The following is a 23422-nucleotide window of genomic DNA, read 5'->3' on the forward strand; positions in this document are numbered from 1 at the left end:
CTCACAAGCTTGACATTTTATAAACTGCAGAATGAAAGAGAGAGGATATTTCTTTCCAAGAGTTCAAGGGGTGCTTAAGGGTCCAAGCTATATAACTGAGAGGAGACCTCCACATAGCCTTCAAAGGAATGCAGAGAACCGACCAGGGATTCTGATCTAATGTCCAATCCTCACCCTCTCATGGTGCACCCTGCCAGGAATCTGCCTGGATACTGAATGGACGAGGATGGGCTGGCAATTTGGGATTTAGCCGAACAAATTGTATTCTTATTGACTTAAACCAAAATAAAAAATGATGGTACAACATGACAGAATTTTATGCCAGTTGGGGAGTTGCCCAGTTAAACAAGGCCCCTGTTGTTTTCGCCAGGGAACCAGGACGAACAGCGAAAAGTCAGCTGGAACAAATCCTAAAACTTACCCCAACTCAACATCACCAGAGTTCAAGATCAGTACTATCAACACAAGAAACCTGAATGGCAAAGAAATGGAGCTAGCTGAGGAATTAGATAAACACTAGATCAACATACTAGGGGTGACTGAAACAAAAAAGACAAAAAACTGGTCAGATTTTACTGAGCAATAAACACAAAATTCAGGCAATAACAATCAAGGAAAAGAAGGAGTAACCATAGTATTCAACACTAAATATGAGGCTAATATTCTTGAATGGCAGGCAGTCTCAAGTACAGTCATGTGGGCAAATATGAGAATGGGGAACTGAACAATAAGACTTATTTGTGCCTATGGTCCCACAGAAGGTTCTACTAAGGTGCAAGTGGAGGAATGTTTTGAGACTTTAGAGAAAGCAACTGACACAATGAAAAAGGAAAAGTTGGTCCTTTTAGGAATCTAAATACCAGAGTAGGAAATGACTGTCAGACATACAAAAATATTATGGGAAAATTTGGAGAAAAGAGCAAAGCTAATAATAATGGCAAATATTTGTTGGATTTCTGCTCAGGACATGGACTGATTATTACTAACACAATGTTCCAATATAAAAATGTGCACAAATTCACACGGAGAGAAGAGACAAGGAACAAAAAAAGTCTCATCGACTATGTTATTGTTGATAGTGATGTTTTCTCCCTGGTGCAGGACACCAGAGTGTACAGAGGATTGGAAATTGGAAGTGATCATCATTTAGTCTTGAGCAGAATAAAATTGAATTTCATATTGAAAAGCGAAACATGTAAGAAAGTTTTAAAGCGAATAAAAGTTGAGCAGCTCTCAGATGTGAACTGTAGACTAAAGTACAGAAAGATTATTGAAGAAAAAATGAGAGTTTGAGAACAGGAATCAAACCTTGGAGATTCAGTGGCAAGCCTTGAGGAAAGCCCTGATTGATTCAGTCAGAGAGGCATGTGGTGAGTTGTCTGCAAGGATAGAAAAATCAGAACTCCATAGTGGACACAAGAAGTTAAAGAGGCAGTGAAGGAAAAGAAGAAAGCATATCAAAAGTTCCTGGCAAATAAGTCAGCTTGTGCTCTTAGAGAATACAGAGACAAATGTAAGATAGCTAAACAAACCTCATGGGAGGACTTTGGTAATAAAATCGAAAATAAATATCAAGAAGGTGGCAAAGTCTGGAGATGTTGAAAAAACTGGAGGAAAGACTGCTGTAAAAGAAATTAGAGATGATAAAGGTGACACGAAAACAGGAGAAAAAGATATCCTTGAAGTATGGAGTAATTACTTGAAAAATTGATAAATGAAACAAGCAGCAATGACAGCACAGTGGTAAAAAAACACTGACCAGACACGTAGTCAGGAATACATATCCATACCTGAAGTAGAAAAAGTCATCAAAAGCCTGAAATGTGGAAAGGCAGTAGGAGTATAACATTCGACCAGAAATGCTCAAGTACGGAGGTATAAAAGTCTTACAGTGGCTGCACCGCATAGTTCAGAAGGCCTGAACAGAAGGACAAATTCCAGATAATTGGAGTAGAGCTCTCCTAGTACCCATATATAAAAAGGGAAATAAAACTGAACGTGATACTGAGTGTTCCTGATAAGATATATGCAAGTATACATGAGAAATGGTTGAGAAGGATTGTGGAAGAGAATCTTGGTGAAGAACAAGCTGGATTCAGGCTAAATAGAGGCTGTCAGGATCAGATTTTCACTTTATGACAGATAGTTGAAAAATCATGGGGATATAACAAAGATCTGTATTTAAGTTATGTAGATCTGGAAAAGGCATATGAAAAGGTGCCAAGAGAGAAGCTATTCAAAAAACGCTACAGTTATATGATGTCAATTGGGCATTATAGCAAGCAATAATAGTCTTTGAGTTGTAAGTCAGCAGTTAGAATTGAAGGAAGTCAAATGGACATTATATCAAGCAATAATAGTGTTTATTTGAGTTGTAAGTCAGCAGTTATAATTGAAGGAAGTACAGGAAGGTGGTTTAATGTTAATTCTGGAGTCAAACAAGATGTCCATTATCCCCTCTGTTATTCATTATCTATATGGATCACATTATGAAGGAAAGTGGTATTAAATCTGATATCAAAATTAGAGATGTCAATCTCAGCTCTTTGCTTTATGCGAATGGTGTTATACTTCCAAATAAGTAAACCATTTCAGCTACTTAGGCAGATTTTTAGTGAAGATGGTAAATTAAATATGGAAATAGAAAACAGAATCAAAAGCTGATATGGTAGGAAATCAAATGAATAAATTCATACGGAATAAGAGAGAAATTAGCCAAAACACTAAATTAGCTGTATACAAGACAGTGTTTAAACCAATTTTAACTTATGGATCTGAGAGCTGAGTCAGAAGTAAAAAAAAAATTTGACCAAAGACTGTAGTTATGAGAGTCCTGAGAAAGATTAAGTGCATGAACAAATGACATCAATGGCAATATCATATTAAAAACGAGGATATTAGGAAATAACTTGACATTCTTAGCATCCAGGAATGTGTCAGTAGAGCTAATCTCAGGTGGTATGGTCACTTAAAACAGAATGGGAGCAGAAAGATTAGCAAAACAAGTGTTCTCTGCCAGGCTGGCAGGAAAAGGAACCAGAGGAAGACCAAGATTATTATTATTTGATATAGGTGGATTGATACAGTAAAAAGTGCCTTAAGACAGCAATATAAGATCTGATAATATTGGAGTCATGACAGGTCACAGATTGATTTGGAGAAAAATTGTAGATATGAATTTAGTAATGATGTAAAATTTTCATATAGTACTATCATATCCTGTACACCCTTTGAGGGTATATGCCAAAAATTTAATGACGATGATGACGATAATGAACAAAGTCATGAAATTCCAATAAGAAAGATTTCCAAAACAGCACAAATCGCCAACAATATCTATACCAAATTGATAGCATCGATAGCAGTATATGTTGTTCAGGACATTCCATAAAATAATTTGCTAAAGTATGTAGGGGGAATAGTTTAAGCAAAATAACCTAGTATTGATTTCTCACATGCAGCACTACTTGCACAGTCAATCTCAACCACATGCTGTATGGCATTATAAAAATATCTATTGATATTATCTTCCAAAACTCTATGCTTCATTTTCTTTAAAATACTGAAAATAAATTAGTATTTTCAGTCTTTTAATCCAAATGTTTGCATTGAACATATTACTGAAGCAATTCCTATTGGTATAGAAACAGATATTTCCATTTAATTTCTTAAATTATCATCTGTTATCAAAGGTTTAGTTCCCCGAGTAGTGTGTCAAGGCACAAGTGAACTGGAATGTTGCAACTGGCTTTTATCAAATTCTCCATATCCCTTTTTTGTTTATACCAAGGCTGTTCATATACATGTGTTGATAGTTAGCTGCAAGTTAACCATCAGCACATCTAAAAACCCGAAAGGACATTAAACAAGAACTTGCATCATAGCCAAATGGCAGTCATACTTTCTCGTCCCTTGCCAAAGCTACTGGTTCTGCTACATGCATACACAGAGAAAAGCCTATCTCTTTAATTCTTGCTCAGATGATCTTTGTCAATGTCTCCCTACCATTCCAAACATAAATCATTCAATATTCCCTTTGATTTTTTGGCAAAAAGAGATCAGAAGAATCTTGTCTAAACTGGATACCAAAATGTATCATGGTCCTAAAGGCATTTCTCCAGTTGTACAGAAAGCTTTGTGCTCCAAAGCCAACTACTGTTCCAGGTTACCTTTTCTTCTCTCCTATTTCAGAGATATCTATCCTGCAGCCAATATTCAATATATTTCTAAGAAGAGCAGCATATCCATGATATTTGGCTGCAATCTAATTCCAATCACTTCATTTCATTCTAAAGTAATGGAAAAAACAATTAGCACTAATCGTTTATAACTACCTTGAATCTTCTCATGTAATCAACAATCACCAGATTATTTTGCTGCTGCTTATCAACAGAGATCTTATGTCACCCATCTTTGGACAAATAACATTCAACACTTTCGAGAATCTCAGGTGTTTGCCCTTAGTATTATTATTATTACACATTCCTGAAGCATTTAATCAAGTTTGGTACAAATGCCTATTTAGTAAACTTCCATCAGGTTGGTTTTCTTACTTCTGCAACTAGGTTGCCAGTTTTCTCTTTGCTCATGCATTATGTGTAATGGTGGATTGATCTTTATCCTCAAATTCAAATTCTACTACTATTCTCTACTAGAACTTTCTGTAGGATCACAAGCACAAATAAGTCTCATTCCCCAATTAATTTTTTTTTTTTTTCCCACATCAGTCTAATTCTGTTGACACCCGAGTCCAAGTCCATTTTTTCTTTTTTAACATCAACCAAATACACAAAGGATTCAAAATTCAATAGCAGATCAGTGCTATATGTGGGCAAGAGGTTGAGGGAAAGTAGGAATTGTGATTTGCCTCTTGAACAGATGAAGGTTTTTAAGGAAAACAGTCTTGTTAGATCCTGAATGCAGAGCTTTACAAGCAAATTCTTCATTCAGGATTTAACATAATAAACTACTACTAATTAAGGAGATATCTGCACATCAGCTAATAATTATAAAGTGTTGTTTTATGTTTTGTAATAATGTATAGTCCATGTGTGCGATATAGTGAGAGTTATTGCTAGTTTATTTGTAATTCCCAAGTAAGCTGTCTAGTACTTTGCGAAATTCCGAGAAAAGTTTATAATAGTAATCCGGAATAATCGCGTATAATCGGTACGAGTTGAGTGTAGCGATGGAGGCTATACCTATGTGGAAATATGACGTCAGAGCGCCTACCTAGAATAATGTAACCGGACAGGTTAGCGAGAGTGTAGGATCACCCAAGGGGCATGAACGATGGGGTTCGTGGGTGAACCCTCTATTCAATGCGGTTTTCACCCACGAACCCCATCGTTCATGCCCCTTGGGTGATTTTAAGGGCCTTTTGACCTTTTGATCTTGGAGTACCGGATTCGGGTTTTAGGAGGAGTTTGTCGAAGGATTCATGAGAGAGCGGCGAGTTGACTATGGGAATGACGGACGGCAGGTTCTTTTCTTGAGAATGCTTGAAGATTTTCAAGCAGAGCTGACTGCGATATGACGGCCCATGTGGAATCGAGCCTTAGCAGAATGTCCCATCAGAGAAAGTTTCCTGCAGAGCGGTAGACAGCATGCAACAGTCGGAAACAATTAGAAGAAAAAAGCGTAGTACATCGCCAGGCGCAAAGACAACCGAAGAATATGCAGTACTATAATCCAGACCTACATGAGATGGCGGCATGAAATCTGAAAGGATCCGGTAATGTAAGAGTTTTCGTTCTATGTTAAAATTTGTTTAGAAGAAAAGGAAATTTGTGTGTGTTGTAACTAAAGGACACTAGTAGAGAACTTTTAGTGAGAATTTGACTGAATTAATTAAGCCCTTGTGGAGCAAAGAAGAGTTGTTAAATAGGCAGTGATTTGTGAATGGCTAGGCTTGCTTAGATAAAATTTAGAATTAAGGTAATCATTGATAGAGTGTTAATGAAAGTGTTAAATAAGTATTCTGTGAGTAACTTGTGAAGGGAATTATATAGTAGTAGTACTTTGCTTAAAGCTAATCTTATCCTTTCATAATCGAAGGATTTAACTTGCTCTGATTCATTGTGCTTTAGTATTACCCTTAACTTAGAGTGAATTTTGATCCATTGAGTATTTAAGCTTAAATAACTAAAATGTTTTATGTTTTTCCAATAAACATGCTTTGTACCTTATACCTAAGTTATGCCTGATTATGAATTCAAACCACCACTTATGAAACTGAACCTTTTTGGCGGGAAGGAATTTAGATATAATTGTTTAAGTGAGATTCGGTCTACGACTGCTAACTGAATCTGCACAGCGTTAGCGTGAGATAAATTATTGTGTGTATCCTTTTAAGTTTTGAATTATTTCCCTGAACAAGAGTCTCTTCTGTTATAGGATATTGGCTGGCGCAGCGAAATATAAATTTTGCCAATATCCGAAGAGGAAATAAATCTGAATTAGTATTTTAAGAGCACGACAATAGATTAGAAGGAGAGTTATTATAGAGGTAGAATAAGATATAATATAGAGAGATAGCGACATAACAATAGAGTAGCCGGTAGGACTTTGATTGTACAAAGTTTTGAATAAGCAAAAGGATAGATTCTAGAGACAGTAAGTTAATCTATAATAGGATTGAACTTACGATTTACGATATAACATTATATGAAAGTAAAGATATAACAATGACACAGACGACGAATTACAGATTATAACAGTCTCAAGGAAGCCATTTCAATGAACAGGATACACAGAATGAAAGAGGAAAACAGAATTTGGCTTAGCATGTTTAAAGACAGCTAGCAAATGGAAGTTGATCAGAAGTTACTCATGTCCCTACCATCAAACCATGTGGAAGAATGATGGTGTCATGAATGTACCTATAGAAGATGCATAAAGCAGGAATAGAATGTAGAGGATAAAGTTATTAGTGGTGATAAAAATTTATTTTTCACTTGGTTAGACTATAATAAATTTAGTTTAATCCTTTAACCAAGTGTGAGCAAACAAAGTTTGCGCCTGAAAGTATCTTCAGGACTGGGGTAAAGTAGTACAACACCAGGCAACTTGTTGCAAAGGTGGAGCAAGCTTTTACTACCAAGTTGTACTATCTTACCTGAGTCCTGAAGATACTTTCAGCTGCAAACTTTGTTTGCTCACACTTGGATAAAGGATTAAACTAAATTTATTATAGTCTAACCAAGTGAAAAATAAATTTTCAACATCTTTCTCTAAATCCAAAGTAATTTAATAAAAAAAGGTGGCACACCTTTTGGCAACTCCTATAGGTAGAGATGACCTTGCTATTGCTTCTGCCTGGTATCTCCACATCTGGGCCTGGCTCCCACTAAAGAGACCTCAATAAAGGTCGAAACTAGTCTGGGTAGTGGCCCTTCCCTTAATGCATAACATTATACATATCTGCAAGGAGATGTGTTTTGCATTATGGAAGATATTGAGATAGGAGTGATGTAAGCTTGCTCCACCTTTGCAACAGGTTGCCTGGTGTTGTAGAACCTTACCCCAGTCCTGAAGATACTTTCAGGCGCAAACTTTGTTTGCTCACACTTGGATAAAGGATTAAACTAAATTTATTATTAGTGGTGAAGTGTCAATTACTTCCTAGAAGATCTAGGTGCATCACCCAAATGTGTGAGTGATATTCCAAGACTAGGAAGATGGTAGATTTATAGTTTAAGAAGCATACCCTAAAGTCTGCACAAACTAATAGTTTAAATGAAACTTTGCCATGTCATAGAGTTTTATATTTAGTTTATTTTTTATTAATTAGTTAGTCAATCTCATACATAGGTAGCAGGATTTTTTTCTCCCAGAAACTCAGGTTTTTGATCTTGCATATAGGCAAATCGGTCATGAGAATACAATTTACAGAAAGAAAAAAAAATGCTATCGGTTGTGGGGGAATGGTAGATGAGGTTATATGTTGATGGCAGAAGTGTCATTGTATTGTTGGAAGATTAAATAGGGGAGATAGTTGTGTAGTGGAGCAGTGTGCACTCACACAATGCGTCCTTGGAGGTGTACGTAATATTTTCACTTCAGTTGATATGCCCTATATCACTTGAAAAGATGATACTTCACATCTTACGTATGTCAAATTTAAAAGAATATGTTCAATAATGTCCCAAGTCAAAACCACTTCAGTGGAATTTCACAGAATCCACTAAATGAAATCTTGTTATGATGGGGAAGAGAAGTACTGAAACAGTCTTGGGAAAGAATCCCCACCACCCCCGAAAGTCAGTTACAGTGAATCATTCATTTTAATTCAGTTAGGATGCTTAGAATTAAGTATCCCCCCTCCCCAACACACACTAAACGCATTTACTTACCAGCTGACTTTTTTTTGTGTGTGTGGCAGGACAAAAAGCCCTGCCACTGATGTCATACACAGTTTCAGCTATAAAGGTCAAGACAGTATTCTTTTGAATTCTAAATAAGAGTTATACTGAAGCGTTACCATTCAAGGACAGCAAGTGTCATTCTCTATATAAAGCTTAACATTATTATTTTTCAGGAAAGATACAGATGAATAAATAATCTTACCTTTCCATTATTTGACTTTAATAAAATATTTGTTTTATCTGAGGTGGTATCTGAGCTAAAACGATTCTGTTGCTTAGCAGCATAAGTTTCCACTCGACTTAAAATCTTTTTTTCTGCTTCACTACGGCCAAGTTCTTCTTTGTGCAAAGTCTAGAAAAATAAAATAAAATAAATAACACACACACAGTCAAAATATGAAATGAGATTTTACAAAAATGCACTGATACAACAGAATGCAATGAAAATTGAATGGAAAGCAGTATAATTTTGTATCTAAATGAAAGTGACTTATTTGGTTATCATATCCTTCAGATGGGGTGTTTATATTAATTCTATTAACATTTCAGACTTAAGGGTCAAACTGGAAGAGCTCTCTACATGTCTTTTAAGGAATGTGGAAAACTGACAGAAGATTCTGTCCTCATTACTAATCCTCACCTTCATGTAGTCAGGATTAGTCATTATATGCAACTTTAATAGGATACCGAATAAACAAGGACAGGTTGAGAATTTGGAACTTAGCGGACTAAATCAGAAACTATATGTTGGGACCTCAGATTGTAGGCATTAGTGAGACCTAGCTATCAGAATCAGACATATTGACTGGTATCAAATGTAAAGGATACACTATTTTTAAGGACAAATAGAGGATAAGTGAGGAGGGAATGTGCTGCTAATGATATTGGATGACTTGAATCCAGTTAGAGTTGAGACCTATGATTGTAGTACTACTAACAGTATTTCATGTGGCAGTGAGTTTGAAACCATCTGGTGTGAGGTGTTATTACAGACCTGGTGGATTGGTTGTAAGTGATGAAGAATTGCATCACCAAATAGACAAGATGAGCACAAAATGAGTAATCATAATGGGAGACTTTAATTATCCAAATATTGATGTATCAGTAGAATCTCATGAGAAGAATGAAAATGCATTTATTGAGCTGTTGCGGGACAACTTCTGCAACATTATAAGCATGCGACAGAAGAAACTCTAGGTCAAAGAGTGTTAGATTTGATTATACTGTCAGAGGGTGTTTCAGTTAAAGATGTGAGCATTCTGTCTCCGGTTGGTAACAGTGATCATGTGGTACTCACTTGGGAAGTGACTAATTTTATGAATGTTCCATTTAGAAAAGATTACATACTGAACTAAAAAGCAAGAAATTATGACCAACTCAGCAGTATACTAAGTTCAGTAGATTGGAATCAGTTGATAGATGGGAGGAATATCTAAAGTGCATGGGAAGCATTTAAACAATACTTAAATGATGCGATATCAGAGTGTTTCCCAAAAGTTTGAAGAATAAATGGGGCAGGGGTGAAATCAATGTGTAATCTTATTAAGCAAGAGATTTGTAAGAAAAGGATGATGTGGAAGGAATGCCATGTGCATAAGGATGTGCATTATGAAAATAATAAGCAGCAGGCGAGAATAGTTACAACTTTTGCACGGAAAGCAAAATCTGATATGAAAAGAAACTGGCTCTGCATGCTAAAGACAACCCACAAGAATTCTATCGATATATTACAAGTAAAAGAAAGAATGAATATGAAGGAATAACTCTTCTAAATGCAGATGGCATGAGGGTTACAGATGCAGAAGAGGTTGTACAGTTAATGAGTGCCCATTTTGTTAAAAGCTATCAACTTGATGTAAACAACATTGAGCTGACTGCTACCTCTTCACTGGATGAAGAAACTCAGCTGTATTAGGATGAGGTATTACAGTTGTTGCACACACTGAATAAGAATTCAGCAACAGGGAGTGATGACATATCAGCACGAGCTAAAAGAGTGTTCAGCTGAACTGGCTATTCCTTTGAACAGGCTGTTTAATGAGTCTCAGAACAGGGAGTGATGACATATCAGCACGAGCTAAAAGAGTGTTCAGCTGAACTGGCTATTCCTTTGAACAGGCTGTTTAATGAGTCTCAGAACAGGGAAGATTCTGCATGAATAGAAAGATTGTATGGTAATTCCATTGCACAAGGGTGGTGCAAAGACTGATGTATCCAACAATCAACCAATTAGTATCTCAGGAGTGGTGGCAAAGATTTTGAAAAAATTTTTGGTTAGGGCTCATATTCAGAAATAGGTTGACAGTGAATCTCTACTTTGCAATAAGCAACTTGAGTTTAGCAACTTGCTCACATTCTATAACAATGTTACCATTGAACTAGATGTAGGGGAATGGATACACCATGATACTTTTGGATTTTGCTAAGGCTTTTGACAGCATACAGCATGGTAGGCTGTTGCATAAATTGGAGAATATGGATTTGGATGATAGAATATTAGCATGGATAAGCAGATGGCTGACTGACAGATATCAAAAAGGGGTATATGGGGATGTGAGTCTCCAAGATTTAAGGTAACCAGTAATGTATCACAAGGATCAGTGCTTGGTCCACTGTTATTCAATCTGTGCATTAATGATATTGGGGAGGATTTGACAAGCGACATACAACTTTTTGCTGATGATGCAAAGATAGGGAGGGTAATCAAGAATGCTATTGATATGCGGTACTTGCAGAATGATTTGAATAGGCTGGAATTGTGGGAATGGGAAAATGGATGTCAGTTTAATATCAGTAAATGTAAACTCATTCACTTCAGCATGATTAGATATCCAATGTTGTATTATATTTGTGGGATTATGCTTGAAAAAACTAATGAGGCTACGTATCTTGGAAGGTTAGTAGATAGGAAGTTGAAGTTCAGGGGCCATGTAGCAAAGATATTATTATTATTATCTGAGACCTCTAGGGAGTCATGGACTCATCGAGGGAGGCTGTAAATTACCCAACCCAGCTATCATACCTTCCCTTAAATTCATTTACACTAGATGCATGCATTTACACTACCCCTAAGGGCAAATTATTCCACTCATTCACTGCTCTCTGGGAGAAAAACCTAGCACTTACCCCTTTCTTGACTGAGAACAACCTTAACTTCCATAGATGTAAGTCTATGACATGGAAGGCGTTCCATATAACGAAAAATTTCATCAGTTAAAATGCTATAACAACCATTCAAAAGTTTATAGACCTCTATCATATCACCCCCTCTTTCTCCTGTTAACCAGTTTGCAATCCACATACAATCTGTCCTCATAATCTAAATCCCATAATCCAGATATAACCTGTGTAACTTTTCTTTGCACCCTTTCCACAGCTTTTCCCCTTGAAACTCAGGAGACCAAATCTGTGCACAGTAATCCAGGTGTGGTCTTATTAAAGCCTTACAAAGAGGCAAAATTACTTACTTATCCTTACATGTGAAGGTTCGCTTCAACATAGCAATTATCCTCTGAGTTGTATTTGCAACTTTTGCTATGTGACCTTTGAACTTTAAATTCTTATCCATCAATACACCAAGATCCCTTGCTTCTTCAGTTTCTTGTAGCATAAACCCGCTAATATAATATGCTGTCTCTAATCACGCCAAATTGCATAACTTTACACTTACTAATATTAAACTGGCAGCCATTTTCGTTTGCCCAGATTTCCAGTCTATTCATATCATTTTCCAATTGCTGAATATCAGTAGCATCTCTGATTGCACTACCTATCTTTGCATCATCAGCAAACAATTGCAAATCTGATGATAGACCCTGCTTGATGTTATTAATGTACAGATTGAACAATAATGGCCCAAGGACTGAACCCTGAGGTACACCACTAGTTATCTTAAATTTGACAGATTCACACCCACTGTATACCACTTTTTGATATCTGTCTGCCAATGATCCCCTGATCCAAGTCAATAGATTATATTCCAATCCCATATTCTCCAGTTTACACAACAGCCTGTAGTGTGGTATCCTATCAAATGCCTAAGAAAAATCCAACATTATCATAGTGTATCCATTCCCTTTATCCAACTTGGCCATAACATTGTTATAAAATATGAGCAAATTGCTAAAACATGACCTTCCTTTAGTAAACCTATGCTGTTCCCTGCAGAGTATAGAATGCTTGTCAACCCATTTCTGTCTGAGAGTTCTTATCAACTTCTCTAAAATCTTCAGTACCACACCAGAGATACTAATAGGTCGGTAGTCAGACACATCAGTTTTTGCACCACCCTTGTGCAATGGAACTATCATTCATTCATTCCATTCCTGAGCCGAGACTCAAGTTATACAAATGTGCGAAAGGTCTAGCCAATTCAGCCGAACATGGAATATCAGCAAACGGGCTGATATTCCATCTGTCCCTATTAACAAATTCTTATCCAGATTATGCAAGAGCTCTTCAACCTCATTTTCATGAACCTCTAACTCTTCATCCAACATAGCAGTAGCACTGTGCACCTGCTACATACACCTGGTTGATATATCTTAGTAAAGTGAGCACTCATTAACTGAACAATCTCCTGAGCATCCGACACTTGTGCACCATCTGCGTTCAATAAAGTTATTCTTCCACATTCATTCTTTCTTTTGCTTGTGGCATAATGATAAAATTCTTTTGGATTGCCTTTAGCTTGCATGGCCAATTTCTTTTCATACTATGTTTTAGCTTTTCTCACAATACTCGTTACTTTTCGGGCCTGAGCTTTATATATTTCATAACTCTTCTTACTCTTATTCTCACGATATTCTTTCCACATCATCTTCTTCTTGTGGATCTCTTGCTTAATAAGGCTGCATATCCATTTCACTCCGAACCTATTTATTCTTCGAACAATAGGGATACATTGATGTACTGCCTCAAAGATTCCCCATATACAACTCAAAAGATAAGAGGCCAACTTTAACAGCACATAATAGTCTTGGACTATTATGTGCAGGTCTGGTCTCCTGGTTTCCGTTGTAATTCTGATATATTGGGGAGAGAGAGTACAAAGGAGAGTGGTAAAAATAATATCAGGATTGTGGAATACTGATTATGAAGACAGACTGAGAATTTGTATACAGCAGACACTAGCAAACAGAAGAAAAAGGGGTGATATGATTGAGCCGTACAAACTTCTGAAAGGGTCATACAGGATTTCAGTTGATGGAAATTTTTCAATTTATGGAGATTAGAGAAAGGACAAGAGGGCATCCTTGGAAGCTGAGAAGGGGACGAGGGCTAGATTTTTTTTCTAATAGGGTGGTGTAAGCAGTGTAAATGAATTTAAGAATAAGTATGATAGTTGGTGTGTGTGTAGTATGTGAGCTCCTGCAATGAGTCTCTGACTCCCTGGAGGTCTCTCTTAATAATAATAAATTATACTCTGCACTGGTTTAACCCAGAAATAAATATGGGGTACAACACGGAAAAATGTATGATGGTTGGGCATTGCCCTGTTAAACATGGAACCAGGGTGAATGGTGAAAAGTCAGCTAGTGGAACAAACTCAACATCAGCAGAATTAAAACTAACAGAAGAACGAGGAAAGTACCATATGGATAAAATTGATGTTACTGAGAATAAGAAGATTAAAACAAGTGAGATCTTGCTAAATAATAAACATAGAATGTTATATTCTAGCAATAGTAAGAAGGGAAAGGAATAAGCAGCTATAACATTCAACACTAAAAGCGAGGATAAACTTCTTGATTGGTAGGAAATTTTAAGCAGACTTGTGGTAAAATTTTCAAATATAGAACTGGACAACAAAATTTATCTGTGCCTATGGTCCCAAAAAAGTTCTAGTAAGGAAGAAGTGGAGGAAGTTTGAGTCAATACAGAAAGCAGATGACAAAAAAATTTGGTCCTCGTAGGAAATCTAAATAGCAAAATGAGAAATGTTTTGGGCAAATCTGGCAGAAAGGGCAGAGCCAATAAGTGCCTGCTGAATTTCTGTTCAGGACTTCTGAAAAGACATTGCAAACACTATGTTTCAATATAAGGATGTGTACAAATTCCACATGGAGAAAAGACTTACTATGTTATTGTTGACAGAGATATCTTCATATCTCTGTCAGGCTGAGGATATAACAGTCAACAGGATATCAGAAATAAGTGCTCATCATTTAGTTTTAAAAAGGAGAAAAAAATAAATATCATACTGAAAAGAATAGTATGTAAAAGTTTTAAAAAGAATTCAAGCTGAACATCTTTCAGAGGTGAATGGTACACATATACACAAAATATTGAGAAAAAAATGAAAGTTTGAAAAACGGAACCTCAGTAGGAATGCTAAATAAAACATTTATTTATTCAGCTAGTGAGAATGGTTGTCTGCAGATATATATATATATATATATAAATTTAAGAATTCAAACTTCAAAGTGAATGAAATAAGTTAAGAGTCCGGGACTGCTTATTCTTTAATGAAAAGAATAAGCAGTCCAGACCAACAGCGGCAACACTACCAGGATGTGGTGGGTCAGTGAGTGGCATCACTGATCCTAAAAAATGCCTACAAGAATCCTACGACAGTGCTGTGTCAAGGTGAGTACAAAGCTTCCTAAAGCTTGAGCCAAAATCGAAACTGATTTAGTTGACAGAATTGGGCAGGACCACTACCTAGTTCCTAAAAGCACCTGAAGCATCTGCACCCCATGTCAGTGGAAGCTGTGAAGGGTGTCGGTACCTTATGTTAGAGAAGGCCTCTATCTGCAAAGAGAGATAGGATGGAGCCATCAACCTGAAAGCACTATCAGAAGCTATACAGCAGAGGAGTGGCAAGTTGGCTGCATTAATTGAATATAACCTCTATGGATAGTAGAACAGCACAGACCAGAGACAATGCTACCGTGTCCAGGGAAGCCGATGTGATTGCTTCAAGATCACAGGAAGCAGTCAAGAAATTTGCTAGTGGTCAGCACAAAATACATCTAATCTTTTTCAACTTCAAGTATGGATATGTATTCCTGACTGTATGCCTGTTGAGTGTTTTTTACCACTGTGCTATCACTGCTTGTTTAGTTTAGCAATTTTTCGGAGTAATTACTCCATACTTCAAGGATATATTTTTCTCCGGTTTTCATGTCACCTTTATCATCTCTAACTCCTTTTATAGCACTCTTTCCTCCAATTCTAAGCTTCTTCAACAACCTCCAGAATTATTTTGCTATCTTCTTGGTAATATGGGTACTATGAGAGCTCTACTCCAATCATCGGGAATTTGTCCCTCTGTCCAGGACTTTTGAACAATGCAGTGCAGCCAGTGTAAGACTTTTATAACACCATACTTCAGCATTTCTGTTCGAATACACTTGATATTTTCTATGTTCTTCCCAAAGTCCAATGACTTTTGTTTAGCTAGTTTTACACAGTGTTTAGCTTTCTTACATTTGTCTCTGTATTCTCTAAGAGCAAAAGCTGACTTATTTGACAGGAACTTTTGATATGCTTTCTTCTTTTCCTTCACTGCCTCTTTAATTACCTGTGTCCACCATGGAGTTCTGATTTTTCTATCCTTGCAGACAACCTCACCACATGCCTCTCTGGCTGAATCAATCAGGGTTTTCTTTAAGGCTTGCCACTGAATCTCCAAGGTTTGGTTACTGTTCTCAAACTCTTAATTTTTTCTTCAACAAGTTTGTGTATTTTAGTCTGCAGTTCACATCTGAGAGCTGCTCAAGTTTTATTTGCTTTAAAACTTTCTTACATGTTATTCTTTCCAATATGAAATTCAGTTTTATCCTGCTCAAGACGAAATAGTGATCACTTCCAATTTCAAACCTCTGTACACTCTGGTGTCCTGCACCAGGGAGAAAATCACTATCGACAATAACATAGTCAATGAGACTTTTCTTATTCCTTGCCTCTTCTCTCCACGTGAATTTGTGCACATTTTTATGTTGGAACATGGTGTTAGTAATAACAAGTCCATGTCCTGAGCAGAAATCCAACAGGTATTTGCCATTATTATTAGCTTTGCTCTTTTCTCCAAATTTTCCCAAAATATTTTTGTATGTCTGACAATCATTTCCTACTCTGCTATTTAGATCCCCAACAAGGACCAACTTTTACTTTTTCATTGTGTCAGTTGCTTTTTCGAAAGCATCAAAAAATTCCTCCACTTCTACCTTAGTAGAACCTTCTGTGGGACCATAGGCACAAATAAGTCTCATTGTCCAATTCCCCATTCTGATATTTGCCCACATCACTCTACTTAAGACTGTCTGCCATTCAAGAAGATTAGCCTCATATTTTGTGTTGAATACTATGGCTACTCCATTTTTCCTTGATTGTTATTGCCTGAATATAACATTTTGTATTTACTGCTCAGAAAGATCTCGCCAGCTTTTGTCTTTTTTGTTTCAGTCACCCCTATTATGTCGATCTGGTATTTATCTAATTCCTCAGCTAGCTCCATTTCTTTGCCATGCAGGCTTCTTATGTTGATAGTACCGATCTTTAACTCTGGCGATGTTCAGCTGTATGTTATAATAAATTACAAATGTGACAATTTTTTTTGTTATTATCAAATATGTTTTTAGTTATGTGAATATACCTACAGAAGAAGCAAAAATTATGAATAAAGTCTGAATAATAATAAAAAAGTTTAATAGACGAAATTTAATGCCAGGTTTGAATGTGTGGTTCAAACTATTTGAATTTAAACTTTTAATGCAAACAGTCTGAACTACATACATAAAGAGGTTGTTGAAGTTTAGAATACAATCATGTCATCAACCAGACACTACCCAAACAGAGGTCAGTTGATACATGACAAGTAACATTTTAATACTTCCTTCAGATTTTTTTAGTTACTGAAAAATTAATTATAGAATAGATGTGCACTTCTATGCAACAACTGTGATAAAAATATATGAAAGAAAGAAAAAGTAATCAAAATTGTTTTTTTAAAAGTGCCTCATACTCCCATAAGACCTTCTGCATTACCACTGGGGGCACATACAACACTTTGGGAAACATTGTGCTAGAAGAAAGTGATCAGGCTAGAAATCCTAGAGTTTTAGTAGATAAGAAGTTGAAGTTTAAGGACAAATATAACTGAAAGGATAAGTGAAATACTAAAACAAACACTGACATATAAAGATAAGGAAGTAATTTTGTCTCTTTACGATGCCTTTACAATGGAACTACTGCATGCAGATCTGGTTTCCAGGTTTCCAAGGTAATGCAGATATAGTGGGCAGCTTGCGAAAAAAAGAAAGTGTTAAAGATACTGAAATTGTGGAATGCAATTATAAGGACAGATGAGAATGACTGCAGATACTAGCAAACAGGAGAAAGAGAGGTGATATGATAGACCTACAAGCTTCTAAAAGGGTCATATATATATATATGTGGCACCAGCAGATTTTTAATTTTATGGATAGGGTGAGCACGAGATCCATGGAAGTTAAGAATGAATGCAGTCAAGCAAGGAGGTGAGAGCTAAAATTTTCTCTCAGAAAATTTTGTGTGATTAGAACTGTGAATGTGTAATATGTGGTCCCTTCAATGAGTTCCTAACTCCCTGGAGGTCTAGTAATAATAATATTTATATAGATATACCCACGCTACATTATACTATGATCCAATGTTCAAATTAATAACTCAAAATATGAATTCCCATCTGTTATTAAAATTGAATAAACACCTCATGTTGAAATAAATATTTGGATACTTGCTACTTTAGAATAAAAACTACTGACATGCACATTACTGCCTTCCCATTCCCTATCTTTTTAACTTATACAGAGGTAGACTGCTATGTAAGGCAACAAGATATACAGCAAGAATTACTTGTACATGTAATACTGTCAGCAGTCCCTAATAAAGAACTTATGTACTTCAAAAGAGGTTTTCATGGGATGCTTATCCATTCAAGGCATATTTGTATCAGTAAGCAACATTCTCAACAAATGGAATGCAAGGATAACACCTCAAGAAGTAATGCACAAGAAGTTAATGACAAAGGAGAGAATGAAAATCGCTCATGTGTGATGCGGAAATGACCAACAAGGCATTCAAAGAATCCGTGGATGTTCATGTTAATAGTAGGGCAACCTGCATGAAGAGTTGATAATCAGTAGTGAAAACTATACTCTATAAAGAATACTGTGACTTTTATAGGATTAGAATTATGTGATATTAAGTGATGAATCATGCTACTTCCTTCCAAAATTATATGAGAGTTTGGATGGCTGGGAAAAAACTTATATTGTTCTGCATCATTTGAACTATGTGGTCTAGTAGCAGAGGTGTAATTGCCTGGAAGGATGAACAGTGGCATACTTGCAAAGTATGAGAGAATGCAATGCATCCTGCATTGCGCCAATTTTATGGAACAAGGTCACATCTCTTTCAGTACAACAATGACCATGTACTATTGCATATGCTATTATGATATGATTTGAGACAAATGTGGAGAAAAAAACTTGACTGACCTTCTGATCCTAAACCAAAAGGTAGACCCACCTACCACTGAGTTGTGTGCAATTGAAGGATGAATACAATCTACTCCAGCTACCACTCTACACTGGATTACTGGATTTTTAATGACTTTTTCATTCACTACTGACTGCATTCATCTGAAATATTTTCTACCATTGTCCTTCAATTATTGACTTGCTTAATAATTTTTCAAAGTAATTACTCATTATGCCCAAAATATCATCTTTTTTTAAAATCTTTAATCTGTAATTTCTTTTGGAAGTAAACATAGGAAAAGACTCTTTTCCCATTGATATCATGGTAAGTAAACAGGATGCTTACAAATATTTCAGTATGTGTAACACTGGAAAAGCTCATGTGGAGGTATAAATATGAAAGTCACTAATGAAGGCATTACTGTTTAGATAGTTTTGACAACAGCAGCAGCAAAAATCAACTTCTAGGATACACAGTTGGAGAGAGATTTGAAGAGCATCTGTAAAATCAAATGAATGTGATGGAATTGCATAAAATCAGAGCATGTTTAAGTGAAAGTAACACCTCCAAAGTAGAAAGAATCGCATAGTACATTCAATACATACTTCATTCAATTAAGATGGGCAGCTGTGGTATCTAAGTCTCTGTCAACATCAGAAATTTGTACCTGAATGCTAAGTGATGATAATAAACGTCATATATGTAAGTATGTGATGAAACCATGTATGCTATATTTTTTGAATAATGGCTTCACACAATTATGAGAAAACTATATATAATTTATTACTATATATTTCACAATATGTCACGAGCTTCTTTCAGAGAGAAGACAGAAAAACTGGTAACATTTAAATTCTGAATACAAGAACGAGTCGCACAGCAGGTGTATAATACACCTAAACCTCTTTTTACGCGATAGATACATTCCTAAAAATTACGCGTAAAAAGAACTACTGACTCCATAGAAAAAGTGAAGATTGGTTCCAAACCTGAAATATATAAAAAAATAATGAAAAAACAAACATTAAATTCGTTAGGATCATAAGATTTTTACATACATTTCATGGAGAACACACATACATATAAAGAATTTTAATAACTTAAAAAAACACACACATTCATTTCAATTGTTTGCAAAGGATTCTATAAAAAAAGTATGTTATTCGCTATCAGTTTCTGACAATAAACGTGAAAGCTTTCGTTTTCGTGAGACTGTAATATCACTAGAACTACTAGATATGGTATTATCGTCATTGACTTCTGCCTCAACTTGTGGAATTCTTCTTGTCATGTCTTGAACAAAAGTACCACTGGTTGTTTCAGTAGTTTTATGAACTCAGTTATTAATCGCTGTGTTGATGCTTTAGATAAGTCGCAATATAATTCTCTGTATGAAGACATTAACAACTTAAGCTCACATGAAAACTTCCCAGCACGTTCTTCATTTGGATCATGTAGGGCAAAATAATTGCCTAAATTTCTGGCCAGTTTAAGACCTCCTTTAATAATATCAGCAGTAAAAGTAGGATTATCTTGATCATTATCATTAACTTCTTCGCTTTCAGGAGTCTCAGAAATAATCTCCACTATTTCGTCTTTGCTAAGAGGTTTATCAATTAACAATTCTTTGATATCTGCCGAAGTAAGATCATCGAATCCTTCTCCGCCAATTTCACATGCCAAACTTATTATATTGGGGAATTCTGCAGTATGATTGAAGGGAACAGGAGCATTCTCTTTAACACATGCAGGCCAAATAGTTTCCAGCATGCATTCATAGTTTCTGGTCTCAATTCAGATAACAATAATCGAACCTGATCAATACAATCCATAATTGAAATTTTTTCCACACATCCATAACTGACAGTTTTTATCATTTACCTTGTTCATAACATACTGAAATGTTCGTCTGACATAATATGTTTTAAAAGTCGCAATTATACCCTGATCTAGAGGTTGTAGCGATGATATGGTATTGGACGGCAGAAAAAAAAATGCACATTTGGGTGTTCTATGGCAGGATGACCGGGTGCATTATCGAGAATCAAAAGCACTTTAAATTCGAGACCTTTGTCATTCAAATAGCGTCTAACCTCTGGCACAAAATGTTTTTGGAACCACTCAGTGAAAATATCAATGGTCACCCAAGCCTTTTTGTTGACCATCCAATGAACTGGCAATTTTTGAAAATCTACGCCTTTCATTGGCTGTGGTCTTAATGATCGATTTATGAGCAGTGGTTTTAACATCCGATCTCCTAAAGCGTTTGAACAAAATAGGAGTGTTATGCGATCCTTTGCTGCTTTAAACCCACCAACAGTTTTTTGTATTTTTGATACGCGAGTTCTGTTTGGCATTTTTTTCCAGAAAAGGCCAGTTTCATCCATATTCCAAACTTGTTCATGAGTGTAACCTCCATCTTCAATTATTTTAGCAAGTTTTTTGTGGAAATGCTTTAGCAGCTGTTTTATCAGCAGAAGCCGTTTCACCTTTAATTTTTATATTATGACGAACATGTCTTTTAATAAACTTAGCCAGCCAACCATTGCTTGCATGAAATTCATATTTTTTCCTCGATTGAGATGAAGTATCTGGCTGCAGTTTTTTAATCTGTTCGTAAAATCTCAATGCTGATTGCTTGATGGAATTTCCGTCAACTGGCATTCTTTTTTGTACATTATCTTCTATCCACATCACTAAAGCTTTTTCGGCCTTTTCTAGAACAACATCTCTTGTGTATGGTGATAATTTCGCACTCGATTTTGTACCAGAACATACCGCTTTTCTAATAGCCTCTTCATTTTTTTTTATAGATCTGACAGTTGATTCACAGACTCCAAAATGCTTATCCACAGCTGCTGCACCTTTCCCAGTTTGAAGACAATCTATTGAATTTTTATATCCAAGGAAATGGCTTTCCTTTTTCTTTTTTTTTTTTTTTTGGTTATCAGCAACATCATGTGAGGGCTGGATTAAAATCTTCGGTTAATGAAATGAAAGTTTGAAAATTACATATAGCTTACCATTTATTATTTCTTGGCAAAATCATTAATTTTATAACGTGATTTTTATTTTGATTTCACTTAAAAAATGCAAATGCAAAAAATGTGGTAACTGTGTTGTCTACTCAAACACCAAATTCAAACGGCTAAGAACTGCTTTTTTATGTGCAGTCAGTTATGTAATTCGGAGAATTCCCAATAAATGAAATTCATAAGAATTTAGAATTTTCATAATTGAAACGATAATGCAAAAAAAAAAAAAAAAAAAAAAAAAAAAAAAAAAAAAAAAAAAAAATCCCAGAATTTTCTAGAATTTAGAATTTTCTTAATTGAAATGAGAATGCAATTCTACAAAATTCTCAGAATTTTTTTGAATTACGGATTTTTTTCCTAACTTAGACTTTAGGTTGGTCGCGTAAAAGTGAATAAAAATTTGCATAAAAAAGAAATATTTTTGATATCCCAATTCGCCTAACTCCGAATTCGCGTAAAAAAAATTCGCATAAAAAGAGATTTAGGTGTATCATGTATCTCAGTCACAGCTGTCCAGTAGGAGGAAACACTATTGTATTCAGAATTTAAATGTTGCTATCAGGTTTTCTGTCTTTTCCCTGAAAGAAGCTCATGACATTTGAGCATGTCGTGATGTTCTATTTTCATGTTATGTTCTAAATCCGCCATCTTGGTTCAAGTCACTTTTATCAATGTAACAACTAATTGCAAATTGATCACTGATCCAAAAGTAGGGAAATTTATAATTATACTGCACCACCCTATTTTTTAGATTAGTCTATATAAAATAGTAGGATCAATTCTTAATTAAGTTAGCAGTCTCCTCATTTATTTAGGCCGAATTATTTACTATTCCACTTGGGGTTCCTGCAAGGTTCGAATATTTATGAACGGTGCAATAAAAAGGAATTCAGGCAAACACAATATTTAGATTAACAAAATAAAAATTTAATATATGATATATATAACAAATACAAGAATTCTGCTTTAAAATGAAACAATGCAATTAACTTAATACATCTTGCTAAGTCACTCATGCCAATTCAATGTTCTAAACTTTCACATACAATTCACAGCTTCAAAATCACAAGCTTTCTTAACTCAAGTTAATAAAACGAAACTTCTTATTTAATCAGTCTCCACATATCTATCAGCTGTACTTAATGTTTAAATTCACACGAAGCACTAATCAAGGTGGACAATATTCCAAGCAATCTTATTTCGGACTTTGAACTTCGAAGATATGTTAATGTTAGAATAAACAGACAAATATGACTACTCTTACCAGATACAATCTTCAATACATCAATTAATTATGAGCACACTTATGAATTAACTTATTTACGTTAGCGGAACACATTAATAAAAATTCTTCAACGATTTAACTGAACTACTGTCAATTGCGCTTCACTACTCAAAAAAAAAAAACACATCAATAAGGCACTGATATCTTTTCTTGTTTACTTTTCTCAAACTAGTTAATTTCAATATAATTCTTCTCAGGGCAACATAGAATTAAGACGTAATCCTAGACTAACTGGAACTAATCAGAATTTTTCATTGAATGTCCAGTTC

General features: G+C 35.5%; 1 protein-coding gene across 1 annotated transcript in view; it reads right to left on the reverse strand.

Moving 5' to 3' along the window:
• LOC150101198 (deubiquitinating protein VCPIP1-like) overlaps positions 1 to 23422 on the reverse strand; it is a 331399-nt gene that overhangs the window by 95681 nt on the left and 212296 nt on the right. The window contains exon 11 of the mRNA XM_090402113.1: positions 8569 to 8718. Within this exon, the coding sequence (XP_090258239.1) occupies positions 8569 to 8718 (150 nt within the window). The remainder of the gene's footprint in view (positions 1 to 8568; positions 8719 to 23422) is intronic.

The sequence above is a fragment of the Typopeltis vanoorti genome, chromosome 12 (assembly GCF_054136105.1).
Source record: "Typopeltis vanoorti isolate ZY-2024b chromosome 12, IOZ_Tvanoo_1.0, whole genome shotgun sequence".
NCBI lineage: Eukaryota > Metazoa > Arthropoda > Arachnida > Uropygi > Thelyphonidae > Typopeltis > Typopeltis vanoorti.